The sequence below is a fragment of the Hemitrygon akajei genome, chromosome 29, assembly GCF_048418815.1.
Source record: "Hemitrygon akajei chromosome 29, sHemAka1.3, whole genome shotgun sequence".
Lineage (NCBI taxonomy): Eukaryota > Metazoa > Chordata > Chondrichthyes > Myliobatiformes > Dasyatidae > Hemitrygon > Hemitrygon akajei.
In genome coordinates, this window is record NC_133152.1 from 25,826,058 (window position 1) to 25,841,958 (window position 15,901).

The 15,901-nt window shown below is 39.4% G+C and overlaps 1 protein-coding gene across 5 annotated transcripts in view; it reads right to left on the minus strand.

Annotated features, from left to right (window-relative positions):
• Window positions 1-15,901, minus strand: part of ubr4 (ubiquitin protein ligase E3 component n-recognin 4) — a 203,341-nt gene that overhangs the window by 130,247 nt on the left and 57,193 nt on the right. For all 5 annotated transcript variants that reach the window (XM_073031943.1, XM_073031941.1, XM_073031942.1 and 2 more), the window contains exons 29-37: window positions 15,453-15,665; window positions 10,970-11,071; window positions 10,243-10,343; window positions 8,760-8,958; window positions 6,060-6,248; window positions 5,754-5,817; window positions 5,359-5,550; window positions 5,170-5,240; window positions 501-648 (exon numbers count right to left, since the gene is read on the minus strand). In XM_073031943.1, the coding sequence (XP_072888044.1) occupies window positions 501-648; window positions 5,170-5,240; window positions 5,359-5,550; window positions 5,754-5,817; window positions 6,060-6,248; window positions 8,760-8,958; window positions 10,243-10,343; window positions 10,970-11,071; window positions 15,453-15,665 (1,279 nt within the window). The remainder of the gene's footprint in view (window positions 1-500; window positions 649-5,169; window positions 5,241-5,358; window positions 5,551-5,753; window positions 5,818-6,059; window positions 6,249-8,759; window positions 8,959-10,242; window positions 10,344-10,969; window positions 11,072-15,452; window positions 15,666-15,901) is intronic.

Consider the following 15,901-nt stretch of genomic DNA (forward strand, 5'->3'; position numbering starts at 1 on the left):
TTGGAGATATAGCAGGGGATAGAGGGAAGGATTTACGGACTTGGGAAAATATTAAAGTATACGAATATTGTGTCATCACTAAAAGCATTGTCTTACTGCTATGGACTGGGAATAATATACACATTAAATCTCTGGAGCTGACAGAATTGGATAAAATATAAGTTCCATGTTCAGATATTCAAAAAATAGCGCAAGGGGCAAAGAAGAGTCGAATACACACTTTCCAGATGGATGTCTTGTCTTCCAGGAATCTAACCTTCGTCTACTGATCAGGAAAGTCCTTATCTACAAAAGTTGTTTTACCAGGCTAGAAATCCAGAGCACATATCAGATTGAGTAAAAAACACAATACTTTTAGAGTCAATAGTAAGGAAATAGCATAGGAAAAGCTCAAATTCCTCAACCAAATTTATCCACCAAAAGTGCTGACTAACAAGCTTTGTAATACACACACCTGGTTTCCAGTCTGTCTTCCATATAAATCCTATTTTTTTGCATACCTGACAACTCCCATCTTCCTTTGCTCCACAATCACAGAAGAATGACCCATATTTGGCATAAGATATCTCATGATCTTTATGACAGACTTTAGCACAAATGGTGCAGACACCTACTCCTTCCACCATCTTACATGTGTGGCAATGATACCTGAAAGAGCAAGTTAGATGAAGTCAGTTTTACCTTCCCTCATTCAGCTTTCATCGTTTTACAGCAGCTTATGTTCCAAATGTTCTACAATTTGTACACCTGCAGAACTTTGAAATCATTGGTTTAATTTGTTACAAGAGTGGCAAAACACAGCATGCTGTTAAGCACAAAAACCTGGAGGAACTCAGCAGGTTAGGCAGCATCTGTGGAAATGAATAGATAGCTAACGTTTCAGGCTGAGATCTTTCACGAGGACTCTATTCATTTCCATAGATGCTACCCGACCTGTGAGTTCCTCCAGCATTTTGTGTGTGTTGCTTTGGATTTCCAGGACCTGCAGACTTTCTCACGTTTATACTGTTAAACAGCCTTCTTTCTTCATTGGTATGTTGTTGCACAAAACTATTAATTTCAACACACAGCCCAATACAAGCATATGAATTAGGAGCAGAAGCAAAAGTGATTAGAACCCATTAAGCCTGCCCTGGTGTCATTTAATAAGATCACAGATGATTTGATTGTAACCTCAATTTTACATTTCCCCCTAGTCCCAGTACATTTTAATCTGATTATCAAGAAACCAGCTCCCTCAACCTTAAAAATACTTAAAGATTCTGCTTTCATTGTCCTTTTAAAAAAAAGTTGCAAAGACTTGTACCATTCAAAGAGAAATAAAACTTAACATCAGTACCTTAATCATGATTTCTGAAGCAGTGATTCCTAATTCTGAGTTCTCCCTCAAGATGAAACATCTTCATGACAATGCCCCTCAGGATTTTATTTCAATCAAGTTCCCTCATTTTTCCCTACTCTATTGAAGATAAGCCAAGTCTGCCTAATCTTTCCTCATCAGACAACACACCCATTGAGGTATTAATCCATCAAGCATTTTTGAACTGTTTTCAATGCAATTGCATCCTTCGTTAAATATGGAGACCCATCCTGTTCACACTCCTCCAAATGTGGTCTCATTGATGCTCTTTACAATTAAACCTAACCTCCTTATTTATAGTACTGTGCAAAACTCTTAGGCATATAAATATATATATATATAGCTAGGGTGCCTGAGACTTTTGCACAGTAATGTAGTAATTTTATGTATTGCACTGTACTGCTGCCACAAAAAAACACTAAATTTCACGACATACGTGAATGATGGTCAACCTGATTCTGATAAGGGTCTCTGTTGTGGATTGTGAATGGGAAGGGGGCAGAGAGAGGGGAATTCATGGTTGGGAGAGGGGAAGGGAGCAGGAAGTACCAGAGAGATATTCTGTAATGATCAATAAACCAACTGTTTTGAATCAAATGACCTTGCCTGGTGTCTTAGGGTTGGGTGTGTCTGCACCTCCCCACCCCCTGCCCTGGCATTCCTCCTCTACCACCTGTCCCACACCCCTTCCATGGCTCTCCACCCTTGCCATTCCCAACATCCTTTGCCCCTGCCAGATTTACAAACTCACTCTCTGCTGTACTGTTCAAAAGTCATAGGCACCCTTGCTACATTTATATCTGCATAAGACTTTTGCACAGCATTCTATGTATTCAATACCCTAGCCATAAATAATAAAATTGTTTGCAAATTATGCGCTTGATATCCAAAGCCCTCTGTACTTCAGAGCTTTCCAATCTATCATTTAGATAATATGCATTTTTTCCTATCATCTGCAAAATCTCGCCCACTCAGTTAAACCACCTTTATCCACGTTTAACCTTAAGTTTCCATTATAACCTACATTCCTATCTATCTTTGTGCCATCAGCAAATTTAGCAAACATACCTACTGTGCTTTCATCCAAATCATTTATGTTGAGATCCCTGTAGCACATCATTCATTATAACTTACAACCAGGAAAAAGCATACTCTGTTTTCTGTAAACTAGTCAAATTTATGCCCATCTTACCTACTACATGAGTGTTGATATGCTGTGATAACCTTTAATGTGGCACCTTATAAAATTCCTTCCAGAAATCTAAATATAGTACTTTCACTGATCCCTGTTTCTTTTCAGCTTTATCCAATTAGCTTGAATTCTAAGTGCCCTACTACAATGTCTTTAATAAAGGCTTCAATCATTTTCCCCATGACAGCTGTTAACTAGTCAGCAGTTTCATTTTTTGTCTCTCAGCCTTTCAGAATAAAAGGTTTTGCTTCCCCCACCCCCAATCTAAGGATCTTATTAAACATCAGCAGAACCAGTTGCAATATTTGGGACAATCATTTCAAACTAAGATGCATTGGATTTCTTCTTGCAGAGAGTGGTGCATCTCAAATTTTCTAGCCCAGAAGTTTTTTATTATTTTAAAGTAGGGGTTCAAAACCTTTTTTTATGCCAATGAGCCTTACCATTAACCCCTGTTTCAGAGGAACTTAATACCACTCTCAAGTTAATTATTCTTTAGTATTTATCTCCATCCAAACTGCTTCTGCATCTTGCTTTTGTGAACTTAAGTAACGCCTCTCTAATGCACTAATTCATAGAGCAATTCGTCCATTTTCTCCTGGCTTTCTGTCCTTTCCAAATAACATTCAGCTTGAATATTCAGGTCCAAATATAGTCGTCCTGTGGCCATGTTTTGTGTAATGCTATCAAATATAATTAATTCCATTTGCACTCTTTGTTTATCTAAATGCTCTGCTTAGCTGGTAACAGAGTTATTACTTTTGTCCTTTTATTATTTTAGTAACCTCTATTCACACTTGATGACTTACTTCTTACTTCAAAATTTCTACTTTGCATTCCTTCCTGTATTGGTCTCTTTTTAACATCCAGAATTTAATACTTTTCTCTCCAGCTTTATCTCGATTCTTTGAAGTCCCAATAGTGGTGCCAGTACTCCATGAAAAAAAATCCACTTCAACCTTTAAGCCACACAGAGATTGTAGTGTATATGGATTTCAGCAAGGCATTTGACAAGGTACCCGATGCAAGGCTTATTGAGAAAGTAAAGAGGCATGGGATCCAAGGGGGCATTGCTTTGTGGATCCAGAACTGGCTTGCTCACAGAAGGCAAAGAGTGGTTGGAAACAGGTCATATTCTGCATGGAGATCAGTCACCAGTGGTGTGCCTCAGGGATCTGTTCTGGGACCCCTACTCTTTGTGATTTTTATAAATAAATTTGCTGATGATACAAAGATTGGGGGTGTTGTGAATAGTGTGGAGGGCTGTCAGAGGTTACAGTAGGACATCGATAGGATGCAAAACTGGGCTGAGAAGTGGCAAATGGAGTTCAACCCAGATAAGTGTGAGGTGGTTTATTTTGGTAGGTCAAATATGATGGCAGAATACAGCATTAATGATAAGACTCTTGGCAGTATGGAGGATCAGAAGGATCTTGGGGTCCAAGTCCATAGGACACTCAAAACTGCTGTGCAGGTTGACTCTATGGTTAAGAAAGCATATGGTGCATTGACCTTCATCAATTGTGGGGTTGAGTTTAAGAGCCGAGAGGTATTGCTGCAGCTATATAGGACCCTGGTCAGACCCCACTTGGAGTACTGTGCTCAGTTCTGGTCGCCTCACTACAGGAAGGATGTGGAAACTATAGAAAGAGTGCAGAGGAGATTTACAATGATGTTGCCTGGATTGGGGAGTATGCCTTATGAGAATAGGTTGAGTGAACTTGGCCTTTTCTCCTTGGAGCAAGAGGATGAGAGGTGGTGACCTGATAGAGATGTACAAGATGATGAGAGGCGTTGATCGTGTGGACATTCAGAGGCTTTTTCCCAGCTCTGAAATGGCTAGCATGAGAGGGCATAGTTCTAAGGTGCTTGGAAGTAGGTACAGAGGAGATGTCAGGAATAAGTTTTTTTTTTATAAACGCAGAGAGTGGTGAGTGCATGGAATGGGCTGCCAGCAATGGTGGTGGAGGCGAATACGATAGGATCTTTTAAGAGACTCCTGGATAGGTACATGGAGCTTAGAAAAGTAGAGGGCTATGGGTAACTCTAGGTAATTTCTAAAACAAAGACATGTTCCGACACAGCTTTGTGGGCGAAGGGCCTGTATTGTGCTGTAGGTTTTCTGTGTTTCTATTATCTTTGAGGTTTCTCTTTATTAATTTAGTGTATAGCTTCTCACTTAAGCAATCAGTACAATGCTCAATCTTCTCCTCATTCCAAATTCTTCTCCAGGACATGTCCCAAACCTTGGCATTGGGCTGGCAATGCAACCTTCTGGACTCTTGATCTTTGCTGAAGAGAACAGTGTCAATACTCACTATACTGTTCCTAACATTATACTCAAGTTTTCTGCCCCACTTCTTGTACCACAACAACAGGAACAGGAACAATCGTTCATCAACATTTAAACAAGCGGCCGGATGAGGTAGTTGGTGAGGATAGACACAATGTTTAAAAGACTTTTGGACAGAAAACTTAAGGAAAATGGGATTAACGTAGATAAATTGGGCTGAAGGGCCTGTTTATGTGCTCTATAACTCTATGAATAATCTGCAAACTAAATGCAATAATCAAAGCTCTCTTGTGATCCAATTTAATGGAAAGCCAATGTTCTCACCAGTGCTGATTCATGAATTCCTTCTGCGTAATTGTGAACGTGCAGAGCTTGTTACACAAGGAATCTTCATCCTAAAGACAAAGAATACCCCACCAGTCATTTCTGTGATAAAGCTATACATTGTCACTTTACAGAAGAATATTGATTCACTATTTTACTATTCACCTGCTTGTTTGCCAAACCACTCACCGAGTCTTCTGCTTGCGAGTCCTCTTCTTCCACAGCCAGATCTTCAACCCAATCAGAATCAACCTCTATTGCTCTTTCTTCACCATCCACTAGTACATGTGTTGAACCCTGCCCACTACTCTGTCTCAGGGCGTTCATGACATCCGCGAGATAAGTCATGATATGGCAGGAGCAGTCAAGCATACCTACGTGCTGAATGACAGAAAGGTTAAACCCAGAGTCAAAAGGATTTGTTAAGCAACAATGAAGCCCAGTCTGCACCTTGATACAAGCCCCATCCCACATACCATCATAAGGGGAAATTTCAGAGGAAGAGAAGTGGCTTAAAAAGCAACCTCTTGTAAACATGATGATTTTTAAAAGTTCACCACAGTTACGCCCAGAAACTAACTCACCTTCCCCTGGGTTACATTTGCTCCCACCTTCTCAAGAACGTTCTTCTGGGACAGATATTTCTTACTGAAAAAGATAATGACATTTTGTCATCAAAATTGAATGTGAAAAACAGTATAAATAATCTCAAACCATCTAATTTCTACACATTTCTAGATACAACTTCATAGATTACCTATTCAGGTCATGTTCAAAATCTCTTTTATTAAAATTACAATCAATTTTCCTTCATGTGAACTAAATAAACACAAGTCCTTTTCTCTGGACTCGAACTATAATCACCCACCAAATTATGTTAATGTACTCACCATTTTTCTAACCAATCCACAGCTGCTCGGTGAAGCTGCAGGTGTCCTCCTCCCTGCCCAGCACTGGCCAATGTTGCCATAACAACCATCAGCTCTGGGAATCCCGTTCCATCACCGTTGGACAACATTTCTGTTGCCATGGGAATAAGCGTGTTGAGTAATACTGTACAAACACCTTCTCCAACTTGGCTGAAGAGAGGATAAGAACACATTAGCATCAAGTTAACCACGTAATATTAATCAGTGATAATATTTCATTTTAAAAAAATCAGGCATTTCAAGTCAAGTCACTTCTTATTGTCATCTCGACCATAACTGGTCGAAACACAATAAAAACGAGACAACGTTCTTCAGGACCATGTTGCTACATGAAACAATACAAAAACTACACGAAACTATGTAAAACAACACAAAAAAAGCTAAACTAGACTACAGACATACTCAGGACTACGTAAAGTGTACAAAACAGTGCAGGCATTACAATAAATAATAAACAAGGCAATAGGCACAGTAGAGGGCAGTAAGTTGGTGTCAGTCCAGACTCTGGGTATTGAGCAGTCTGATGGCTTGGGGGAAAGAAACTGTTACATAGTCTGGTCGAGAGAGTCCGAATGCTTCGGTGCCTTTTCCCAGATGGCAGGAGGGAGAATAGTTTGTATGAGGGGTGCGTGGGGTCCTTCATAATGCTGCTTGCTTTGCGGATGCAGCGTGTAGTGTAAATGTCTGTAATGGCGGGAAGAGAGACCTCGATGATTTTCTCAGCTGACCTCACTATCCGCGCAGCTTACGCAAAGGTTCTGTTCCTGAGAACTGTCTATAAACTGATTTTTCAATGAGGATCGACTATCAAGAACATTTATTTGTCCTTCCCTGTAAACTGGCCACTGTGTTCTTAACAGACATTGGTGTTTCTTTGATTACTGTAGGGCTGTCGTATTTTTTTAAAGATTTGTCTTTTGAATTAATTAGCTGCTACACATATTCCAAAACTCCTGAAGATCATTGCTTTTCTAAAGCTAACTTTCCCATCTATAAAAATCTGTTAAAAATGTATGGGAGAATGTGTGCAAAGTTGCTTTTCTGTTAAAGTCAGATCTTCCATAACCCGGAGAGTCCCTGTACTTAACAAAGAAAAAAAATGAAGGCCAAGGAGGAGACAGCCAGCAGGTACGACTAATTAGGTTGTTGCTTGAAAGAACTTACACAAAAAGGTATAGCTGTGTTGAAATGTTCTTTGTAGGAACAATTTACAGTACTGATGTCAGAAAGTAAGTCCCACAGTCACTTCACAGAAAAGCTGTTTGCCAAATAGTGCAGATAGATATTACTGCAAACCAGTAAACTTTATAATCTTACTTGTGATTGCAGTTCTTTATTACATTAAACATTGATGCACAGTATACATCCCACAAATTACATCAGTCAGAAAGATCTTTCTGACCTCCAAACATCACTGTCACAGTCCTATTTTTAAAAAATTCTATCTGGCAATTAACATATTAATTTTGCCAATGATAGCCCCAACCTGTGAAGTCATTAGGTGGTGTGGGCAGAGACCAAGAGGAACCAGAGGCAGAGATTAAGGTAGATATAAGCTCCCCTCGCTCTTTGATTGTGTGGCTAGGGCATCCCTGTTCCCAGTTGCCATCACCTTCCCAAGAGGGAACAGTGGCTGGAGAATTGGTAAAGAATAGGTTAAGGATTTGGTCAGAATAATATAGATGAAGGGGGATAAAACATCTATTTGCAACTTATTTGCACAAATTTCTAGTCTTCAACTTGCACTGGTTTCCAAACCACTAGTAAATCAAATCTTTCTGCTTGCCAATGAATATCACTACAATTCATATAGCCTGATGTTCCTTATACGCACTTCCAATTTCTGGATTCTGGCCTCCTTCACAGAGCTAGAATAAATGTTGCAAAGTGAAGAATCCAAACAGAGGAAATGTTTTATCAAATTATGATAGGTTTACAAAGGAGGCAAAAATCCAAAGATTAGAATTTGTTTAAGGAACATCATGCCAAATAATATTGTTGGGGTATTTATATACATGGCAAAAATATTGATGTACTGGTGGCTTGGAAAAGCACTGTGATAACATGAAGGCTGGGGATTTCTGTGGCAGAGGATGCAAATGCTGATGTTTGAGATGCTGCAAATCTTAAGACCCCTTCTAGGTGTGTTGACCCCAGAGATGCCAAAGCAATTGAATGGTTTTGTCATGCAGAATGGACAGAGATTAATTTTAACAGAAAAAGAAATACACAGCCTCAATTCTGCCAAAGATTTGACTGCCTGGAGTCTGAATAAAGCCAGACTCAAAAAAGTATCATTAATTTTAGTCTGAGGTAACAGCTTGAGATACGCAGAGAATCAAGCACTACAAATTAAAACTTTAGATGAGAAATAAGCACAATGGTTTAAGGTCTGAGAAAATTTACCACAGAGGACAAGGTATTTCCCAAGCAGCTGCGGTGGGCAGGAAATTAATTAAAAAGCAATGTGGAAAAGCACAATCTATTAGCAATAAAAATATTTTCCATTTTCTGTAATTGGGCATCAGTTTACCCTCTACAGTGAGTGACTGCATGGATGCTTTCAGCCCACATCCTTACTACACCTTCTCCACAGAATAAAAAGCAAGCTTAGCACAGTGTTTGTTGTTGAATCTTTCCCAGGACTCTGTTTCAAGGTACCTGTTTTCTCGAACGATACATGCAGTCAAAATCTGCAAAAGTTGTCTGTTTTCTTGTACCACCTCCAACTGGTCAGAGTCCTTAGGGGGCGCATGTGTCATTCTTGTTAGCCAGGCTTGCAATCGGCTGGGTTCGACACAGGCCAGTTGTGCAAATGAGCCACACAAACGTAGAAGACTTGGGTTTGGGCTCTTCTCCGCTGGAAAAGGTCAATGAATCATCTTGTGAACTACTTCCAAATCTCCTCAGAAATGTCATCCACTTTTATCAATGTTCCTTTAACTGATTATGAAGCTAACTAACCACTCCAGTGCAACATTCTTGAAAGTAGATTGAAGAAAAATGTTCACAGACAGCTTAATTTGGACAATCAACATAATAATGTAATCTTCCTTGTTTTCTAGATTAGCCCAAAGACAACGCTGCTCAGTTTCAAAATCATTGTTTCCTAAGGAACAGAATCTCAATGGCAAATTTCCCATTTTGTTATAGGCATGAATAATTTTATTGCCATTGCCACATTTTAAATGGCAGAAAGAACAAAGAAAGCACACAAATCCATACGTTGTTAAAAGCATCAATTGTAAAACCAGCTATGGACAAAGATAAGGTTTTACATATCAGTGTTGTCAATCTGATGAATTACTCCAACAAATCTGACGTAAAGCATCCTTGAATTCTGTTAAGTCCAAATTCTGACACGTACATTCAAATACTAGTAATATTAAGTCTGAATATTTTAATAAATATAAAATGAAGAAACTGAATTTGTAAAGTAAATGTTGATCAGTAAGAACAGAATTCCACCACATACAGCAGTGTAAAATTCCATGTAAACTTCCATAGCCCACAATGGCAAAAAAAATCAAACATTGTTAAAATTCAGGAGGCAAAAACATTGCAAAGGAGTTCTTCACATTTATTCCATATCTGAATATTGATAGATGTATATTTTGTTGAATTGCCATTAAAAATGCTCAGTTTGTCTTTTCAGTCTTGGTTTACCAACAAAGTTCTAAATTGAACTACATCTTCAAAAGGCGGTGCCTCAAGAATGTGGCTTCCATCATTAAGGACCCTCACCACCCGGGACATGCCCTTTCCTCACCACAACTATTTACTACCATCAGAGAGAAGGTCCAGGAGCCAAAATTTGCAAACACAACATTTTTGGGAACAGCATCTTTCATTGTTCATTAGATTTCTGAACAGCCCATGAACACTACTTTGCTAATTTTTTCCACACTATTTTTTCACTGTAATTTATATATTTTTTTAATGTATTGCACTGTACTTCAACAAAACAATATATTTAATGGTACGTGTCAGTGATAATAAACCTGATTCTGAAACCATGTATAACCTAAATTAGCTGTTAAAGGAATTCAAAGGGTCCAAAAACAATTAGGTGTGTCCAACCATTCCCTCATCATTATTTTCAGACTAGAAATATGCATTAACCTCCGCGAAATTCAATACTTACCAAGCTGGAAGAGCTTTGTGAAAAACTTCAACACTCTATTACAGAATTTTGCTGACAGGCTCTCATTGGCTGTAGCCATCATGATCTGCACCAGTTCCCCACTGCAAGAAAGATAGAAAAACAGATGACTACTAAACCAATTCAACAGGTATAGGATAGGATATTTCTAAAGGGTTCTCAAACTCTTGAATACCAAGACCCAATAAAACATTTTTTAAAAAAACATTAATGGACCCCAGGGTTGCTGTATTTCTATGGATCCTGGATCACACCCAATGAAAATGTCAGTTTATGAATTGACTAGGATTCATTGATTATTCATTGGGGTGGCCTGATAGCATAGTGGTTAGCACAACCGGCGACCCAGGTTCGATTCCCACCACCATCTGTAATGAGTTTGTACATTCTCCCCATGACCGCTTGGGTTTCATCTGGGTGCACCGGTTTCCTCCCATAGTCTAAAGTGTACCGGTTGGTAGGTTAATTGCTCATTGTAAATTGTCCTATGATTAGGCTAGGGTTAAATCGGGGTGTTGTTGGGCAGCAAGGCTCGAAAGGGTCTGTTGCATGTGGTCGGTCAGTAGGTAGGTAGACAGATAGGAATTTGAAAGAATCAAATAACATAAAATTTCAACTGACATAAAATTTTCAACCAAAACCAAAATTCTTCCCTTTCCCAGTGGCATCATTTAAATTCATCTTGCAGTTCCCAAGATCTTCCTCCTACCGTTCAGAGAAGAACTCCTCCATGGCTTTGCGTGCCTGACTGCTCTCCAGCTGCTTTTCCAGGTATTGCAAGCACTCCTCCAAAATAGTCTCATCTAGACCACTGTTAGGATCGAAAGGTAAAGCATTAACACAGAGACCTGTGCTCCTTTAAGCTCAGTTTGGAAAAAAATTCAAAAACCTTACCAACAAAAATGCAAAATTCTTAGTAATCCTGATGCATTGAATTATCACCCAGTGGGAAAATTTATTTTTCACATTCATGGAATGCACAGCACATGAAGGTTCCAAACATGTATTCATATATTCATACTTTTGTTAAGACGAATACTTTAATCTAAACAGTAAATCTTATCATTTGAGGATGATGGAGTGCACAACCCAAGCAAAGGAAATAAGCTGCACTCCATACAGCTCAAATCCTTTTCCCTATGTATTCAAAATATAATACGCTGGCAGCACTAGATAAAATGGAGGCTATACTGATTACAACACCAGATTAGATGGAATCAGTGTTTCTAACACGCTGTACTATCTAAAACCTGACTTGTACATTGTAACGGAATTGTAAGCTGGACGACAACCCATTTACTGTAGTTCCATGGATTCAGGGCTTAAATGATGGTTAACAATATTTATAATTCTTAAGTCTGGGAACAAGAGAAGACAGAAAAGTCAGTTCTACCCAAGCCATTTTGAAGTGTCCAGTCCCAAGCAATTTTAAAATCTGAGTCAACACTTTGATAATGCTAAAGTTTGCAAGGAAAGAACAAAGAACTTGTATTTCACATCCCGGGATGACTCAGCTTCATATGCAATTTCTTAATCTTGTACTTTTGTGTTTAATTAGTACAATAAAACAATTAAGACAATGGATTGACAGTCAATTTTTCAGTGGTGTGGATTTATTAAGCCACTAACTGTGGCTTGGACGTTAGGAAAACTCCCTGCTCTTCCACAAATGATGTGATGTTTAATAATGAGCAGTTACAACAGTTATTTTATAACAAAAATAGCTGAGGCTCCTCAGCAAGAAAATTTAGTATAAAGTTAGATTATGTATTTAATCCTATAATGCAGTTCAATCTGCAGTCTTCTGACTCGGCAAGTAGAGATGACATTTGAGCCCATCTGACATTCCAAATGATCTAATTTACTGTTTTAGTAGTGAAGAAAATGTATTCTAACAATGTCAACAAATTAAATGTAATAGAATTTTATACGGCAAGGTCAAGTTCAGATCAAGTTTATTATTACCTGACTATACATATACAAGCAAACGAAACAATGTTCCTCCAGAGCACATAAACTAAAATGTTACCATAAATAAGTTAAAATATAGTGCAAATTGCATTCAGCACATGTAAACAGTACAGAATACAGTAAACACCATGCTGATGTAGTGACGACACTTCGGTGGTGGCAGGATATTCATTAGTCTCACAGTGTGAGGGAAGAAGCTGTTACACTGTCTGGCAGTTGTAGTCCTGATGTGTCTGTCCCTCCTCCCTGACAGTAGTGGGTCAAAGAGACTGTGGGATGGATTGTGTGGAATGATTGTGGGATGCTTTGGGCCTTTCGTCTGCAATACTCCCGGTAGATATCACAAATAGAGGGAAGGAGGACCCTGATGATCCTCTCAGCGGTTTTAACCATCCTCTGTAGGGTCTTGCAGTCCGATGCCTTGCAGCCTCTGTACCACACAACGATGCAGCCAGACAGGATAATGGTGTGCCTGCAGAAAGTTGCCAGAATGTGGGCAAGGAGATTTGCATGTCTCAATCTCCTCAGAAACTGTAGTCACTAGCGTGCCTTCTTGACTAGTGAAGAAGTGTTGAGGGTCCAGATTAAATTGTCCGTCATGTGTACACCAAGGAACTTTGTGCTCTTCACTCGCTCCATAGCAGAGCCATTGATGTGCGATGGAAGGTGGTCGAACTATGCCTTTGTGAAGTCCACAATCATCTCTTTTGTCTTGTCTACATTGAGACAAAGGCTTTTGTTATCTCACCGGTTGAGAAGCCTCTCAACCTCCTCTCTCTATGCCTACTCATCATTGTTGCTGATGAGGCCAACCATTGTAGTATTATCAGCAAACTTGATAATGCAGTTTGAGCTGAATCTGGCAGTGCAGTTGTGAGTCAGCAGCGGGCTGAGCACACAGCCCTGGGGGCACTAGTGCTCAGCGTGATGGAACTTAAGACTTGGACTGAATGGGATACTTCTGTCAAAATGTCCAAGATCCCATTACAGAGAGGAGTGTTGAATTCCAACGAGGATAGTTTACCCACCCATCTCTGAGGATGATTGTGCTAAATGCTGACTTGAAGTCAATGAACAGCATCCTGGCATATGAGGCATCATTTTCCAGGTGGGACAGGATAGACTGGAGGGCCGAGGCTGTGGTATCAGTTGCACCAACTTGAGGGGTAGGCCAACAAGTAAGGATGCAATGCAGCTGGAAGATGGCATTTTCCAGTGGCTTGTAAAAGCATTCAGCCTTTCTTCACCATGAACGAGTAATATAAACCATAGATTTTGATAATTTTAACTGAGAATTTTTACTTGTGAATCACATGCTCCTTCTTTTCCACAGTAGAACCACCCCCACCCCACCAAAAATCTGGAAACATGAAAAACTACAAACTCAAAAACTGAAATGTCAGCAATTCAGAACTATTCATCCCCCTTTGCTCAGTACTTAGTTGAACCACCACCCGCAGTTATTACAGTGAGTAGTCTTTTTGGATAAGTCTCTATTAGCTTTGCATGATGTAATGCAGCGTGATTTGCCCATCCTCCTTGCAAACTTGTCAAGCTGTGCTAGGTTAGTTGGAGAGTGGCTGTGGACAGTAATCTTGAGGTCTTTCCAGAGATGTTCCATTGGGTTAATGTCTGGGCCACTCAAGGACATCAATATTCTATATTTGAAGATCCTCCACTGTTGCTCTGGCAGTGTGCTTTGGGTCGTTGTCCTACTAAAAGACGACATACAACCCAGTTTAAGCTTTCTGGCAGATGCTAGCAGATTTTTATTCAGGATCTCTCTGTGGTTAGCAGCATTCATCTTCCCATCATTACTGACCAGATATCCAGTCCCTGCTGCTTAAAAGCATCTCCATAACCTGACACACGTACAAAATGCTCGAGGAATTTAGAAGATCAGGCATCTATGGAAATGAATAAACAGTCGATGCTTCGGGCCAAGACCATTCTTCAGAACATCATAGCACGATTCTACCTCCATCATACTTTACGGTAGGAATGATGTTACCTGACTGATGTGCAGTATTAGATTTGTGCCACGTGGAATGCTTTGTGTTGAGGACAAAAAGTTCTACTTTAGTCTCATCCAACCACAAGACCTTCTTCCACATCTTTACAGTATCTTCTAACCAGCACTTTGCAAAGTCTTTACAAGCAAGGATATGTTTTTTTCATAAACCATGGTTACTTCCTTGCCGCTCATCCATACATACCCTTTTTGCGCTAGGCCTTAGAGATTGTGGAGCCATGAACTTCATCTCCAGTTGCAGCCACAGACTTCTGCAGCTCACTCAGAGTGACTGTTGGTGTCACAGTCGCCTCCCTTACAAGTGCCACTCTTCTCCAGTGACTAAGTTTAGAGGGGCAGCCTGACTTCAGCAGTGTGGCTATGGTTTCATATTTTTTTCTTTGAGCTCCAAGGTATATTCAGTGCCTTTGAGATGGTCTTGTACCTTTCTCCAGATTTGTGCTTCTCTATTACCGTTTCCCTGACTTGCCTTGAATGCTCTTTTGTCTTCATTTTGGTTTGGTCTGTTGAAAATCTATCATACTATTAGACCTTACAGAGAGGGGGGATAGTTATTCTTATAAATTCATTGAAAACATGTGATCTCCAATTTTCTACATCAGCAAACTGGGTGAGATAGTATGGTAATATATTGCACCTGAGGAAAGTTAGCATAGTAATTACAAAATGGGATGCATACTTTTTCTGCCTCAATTTTGGTTTTTAATTTATAGTGAATTGTTGACAGGTTTTAGAATTTTTCTTTTGATTTGACATGACTCACAATGCTTTGTAGATTTTTCTCAAAAAATCCTGCTTCCATATATTTTAAATTTAGACAAATGAGAGAGTAAAATGTGAAAATAGCTGTGGGTGCTGAATACTTTTTCAAGGCACTGTATATGATCCATTACTAGCTGCTAAAAGCACTTCATAATTGTTGAAATCAGAGCCACTGGGCGGTAATCTTTTAGGCCAGTTACCATTGCTCTCTTGAACATATGATTTTAAGGTTAAAGCAGTCTATTTATACTTTATGTAAGGTTTAGCATTACAAAAGTTGGTTGCAATCAGATGCTATACCAGTCATATCGATTACACACCGATTTTGTTGCTGGGTGACAACTTGTGCTCCATCTATCCATTCACATGATAATATTTTGTAAAATCCCAAAGAATTTTTGGCAAGCTAATTTGAAACTTTACCTACCTGTTGGGATCGGAGTGGAGAGCAATTATATTATAGCAGCTGGTGATGAGTCGCTCGTAGACACGTGCAAGAAACTCATCAGATTCTGCAGGTCCCAGGATCCGTTCCAGTGAAGTAGAGCTGATTTCTGACACACTTTCTGTGCTCGTCTCCAAAAGCAATGGCAACAATGTATGAATAACTTGTGGTGGATCCACTTCACCAGGACACCACCTGGAAAAAAAAAATTAGGACTGAAGATTTCTGATAAATATATTGAATAGAGAGTTTAATGGGAACAGTACAAGAGAGAAAGGTAAATAAATGGACAAAGAAAGACAAATTAACAGCATGAGAAATGGAACAGAGGTCAAATTCAAACTGGAACATGTAGACCGACATAAAGAAGATGCTGGAGGAACTCAGTAGGTCAGGCAGCATTTATGGAGGGAAATAAACAGTCAACATTT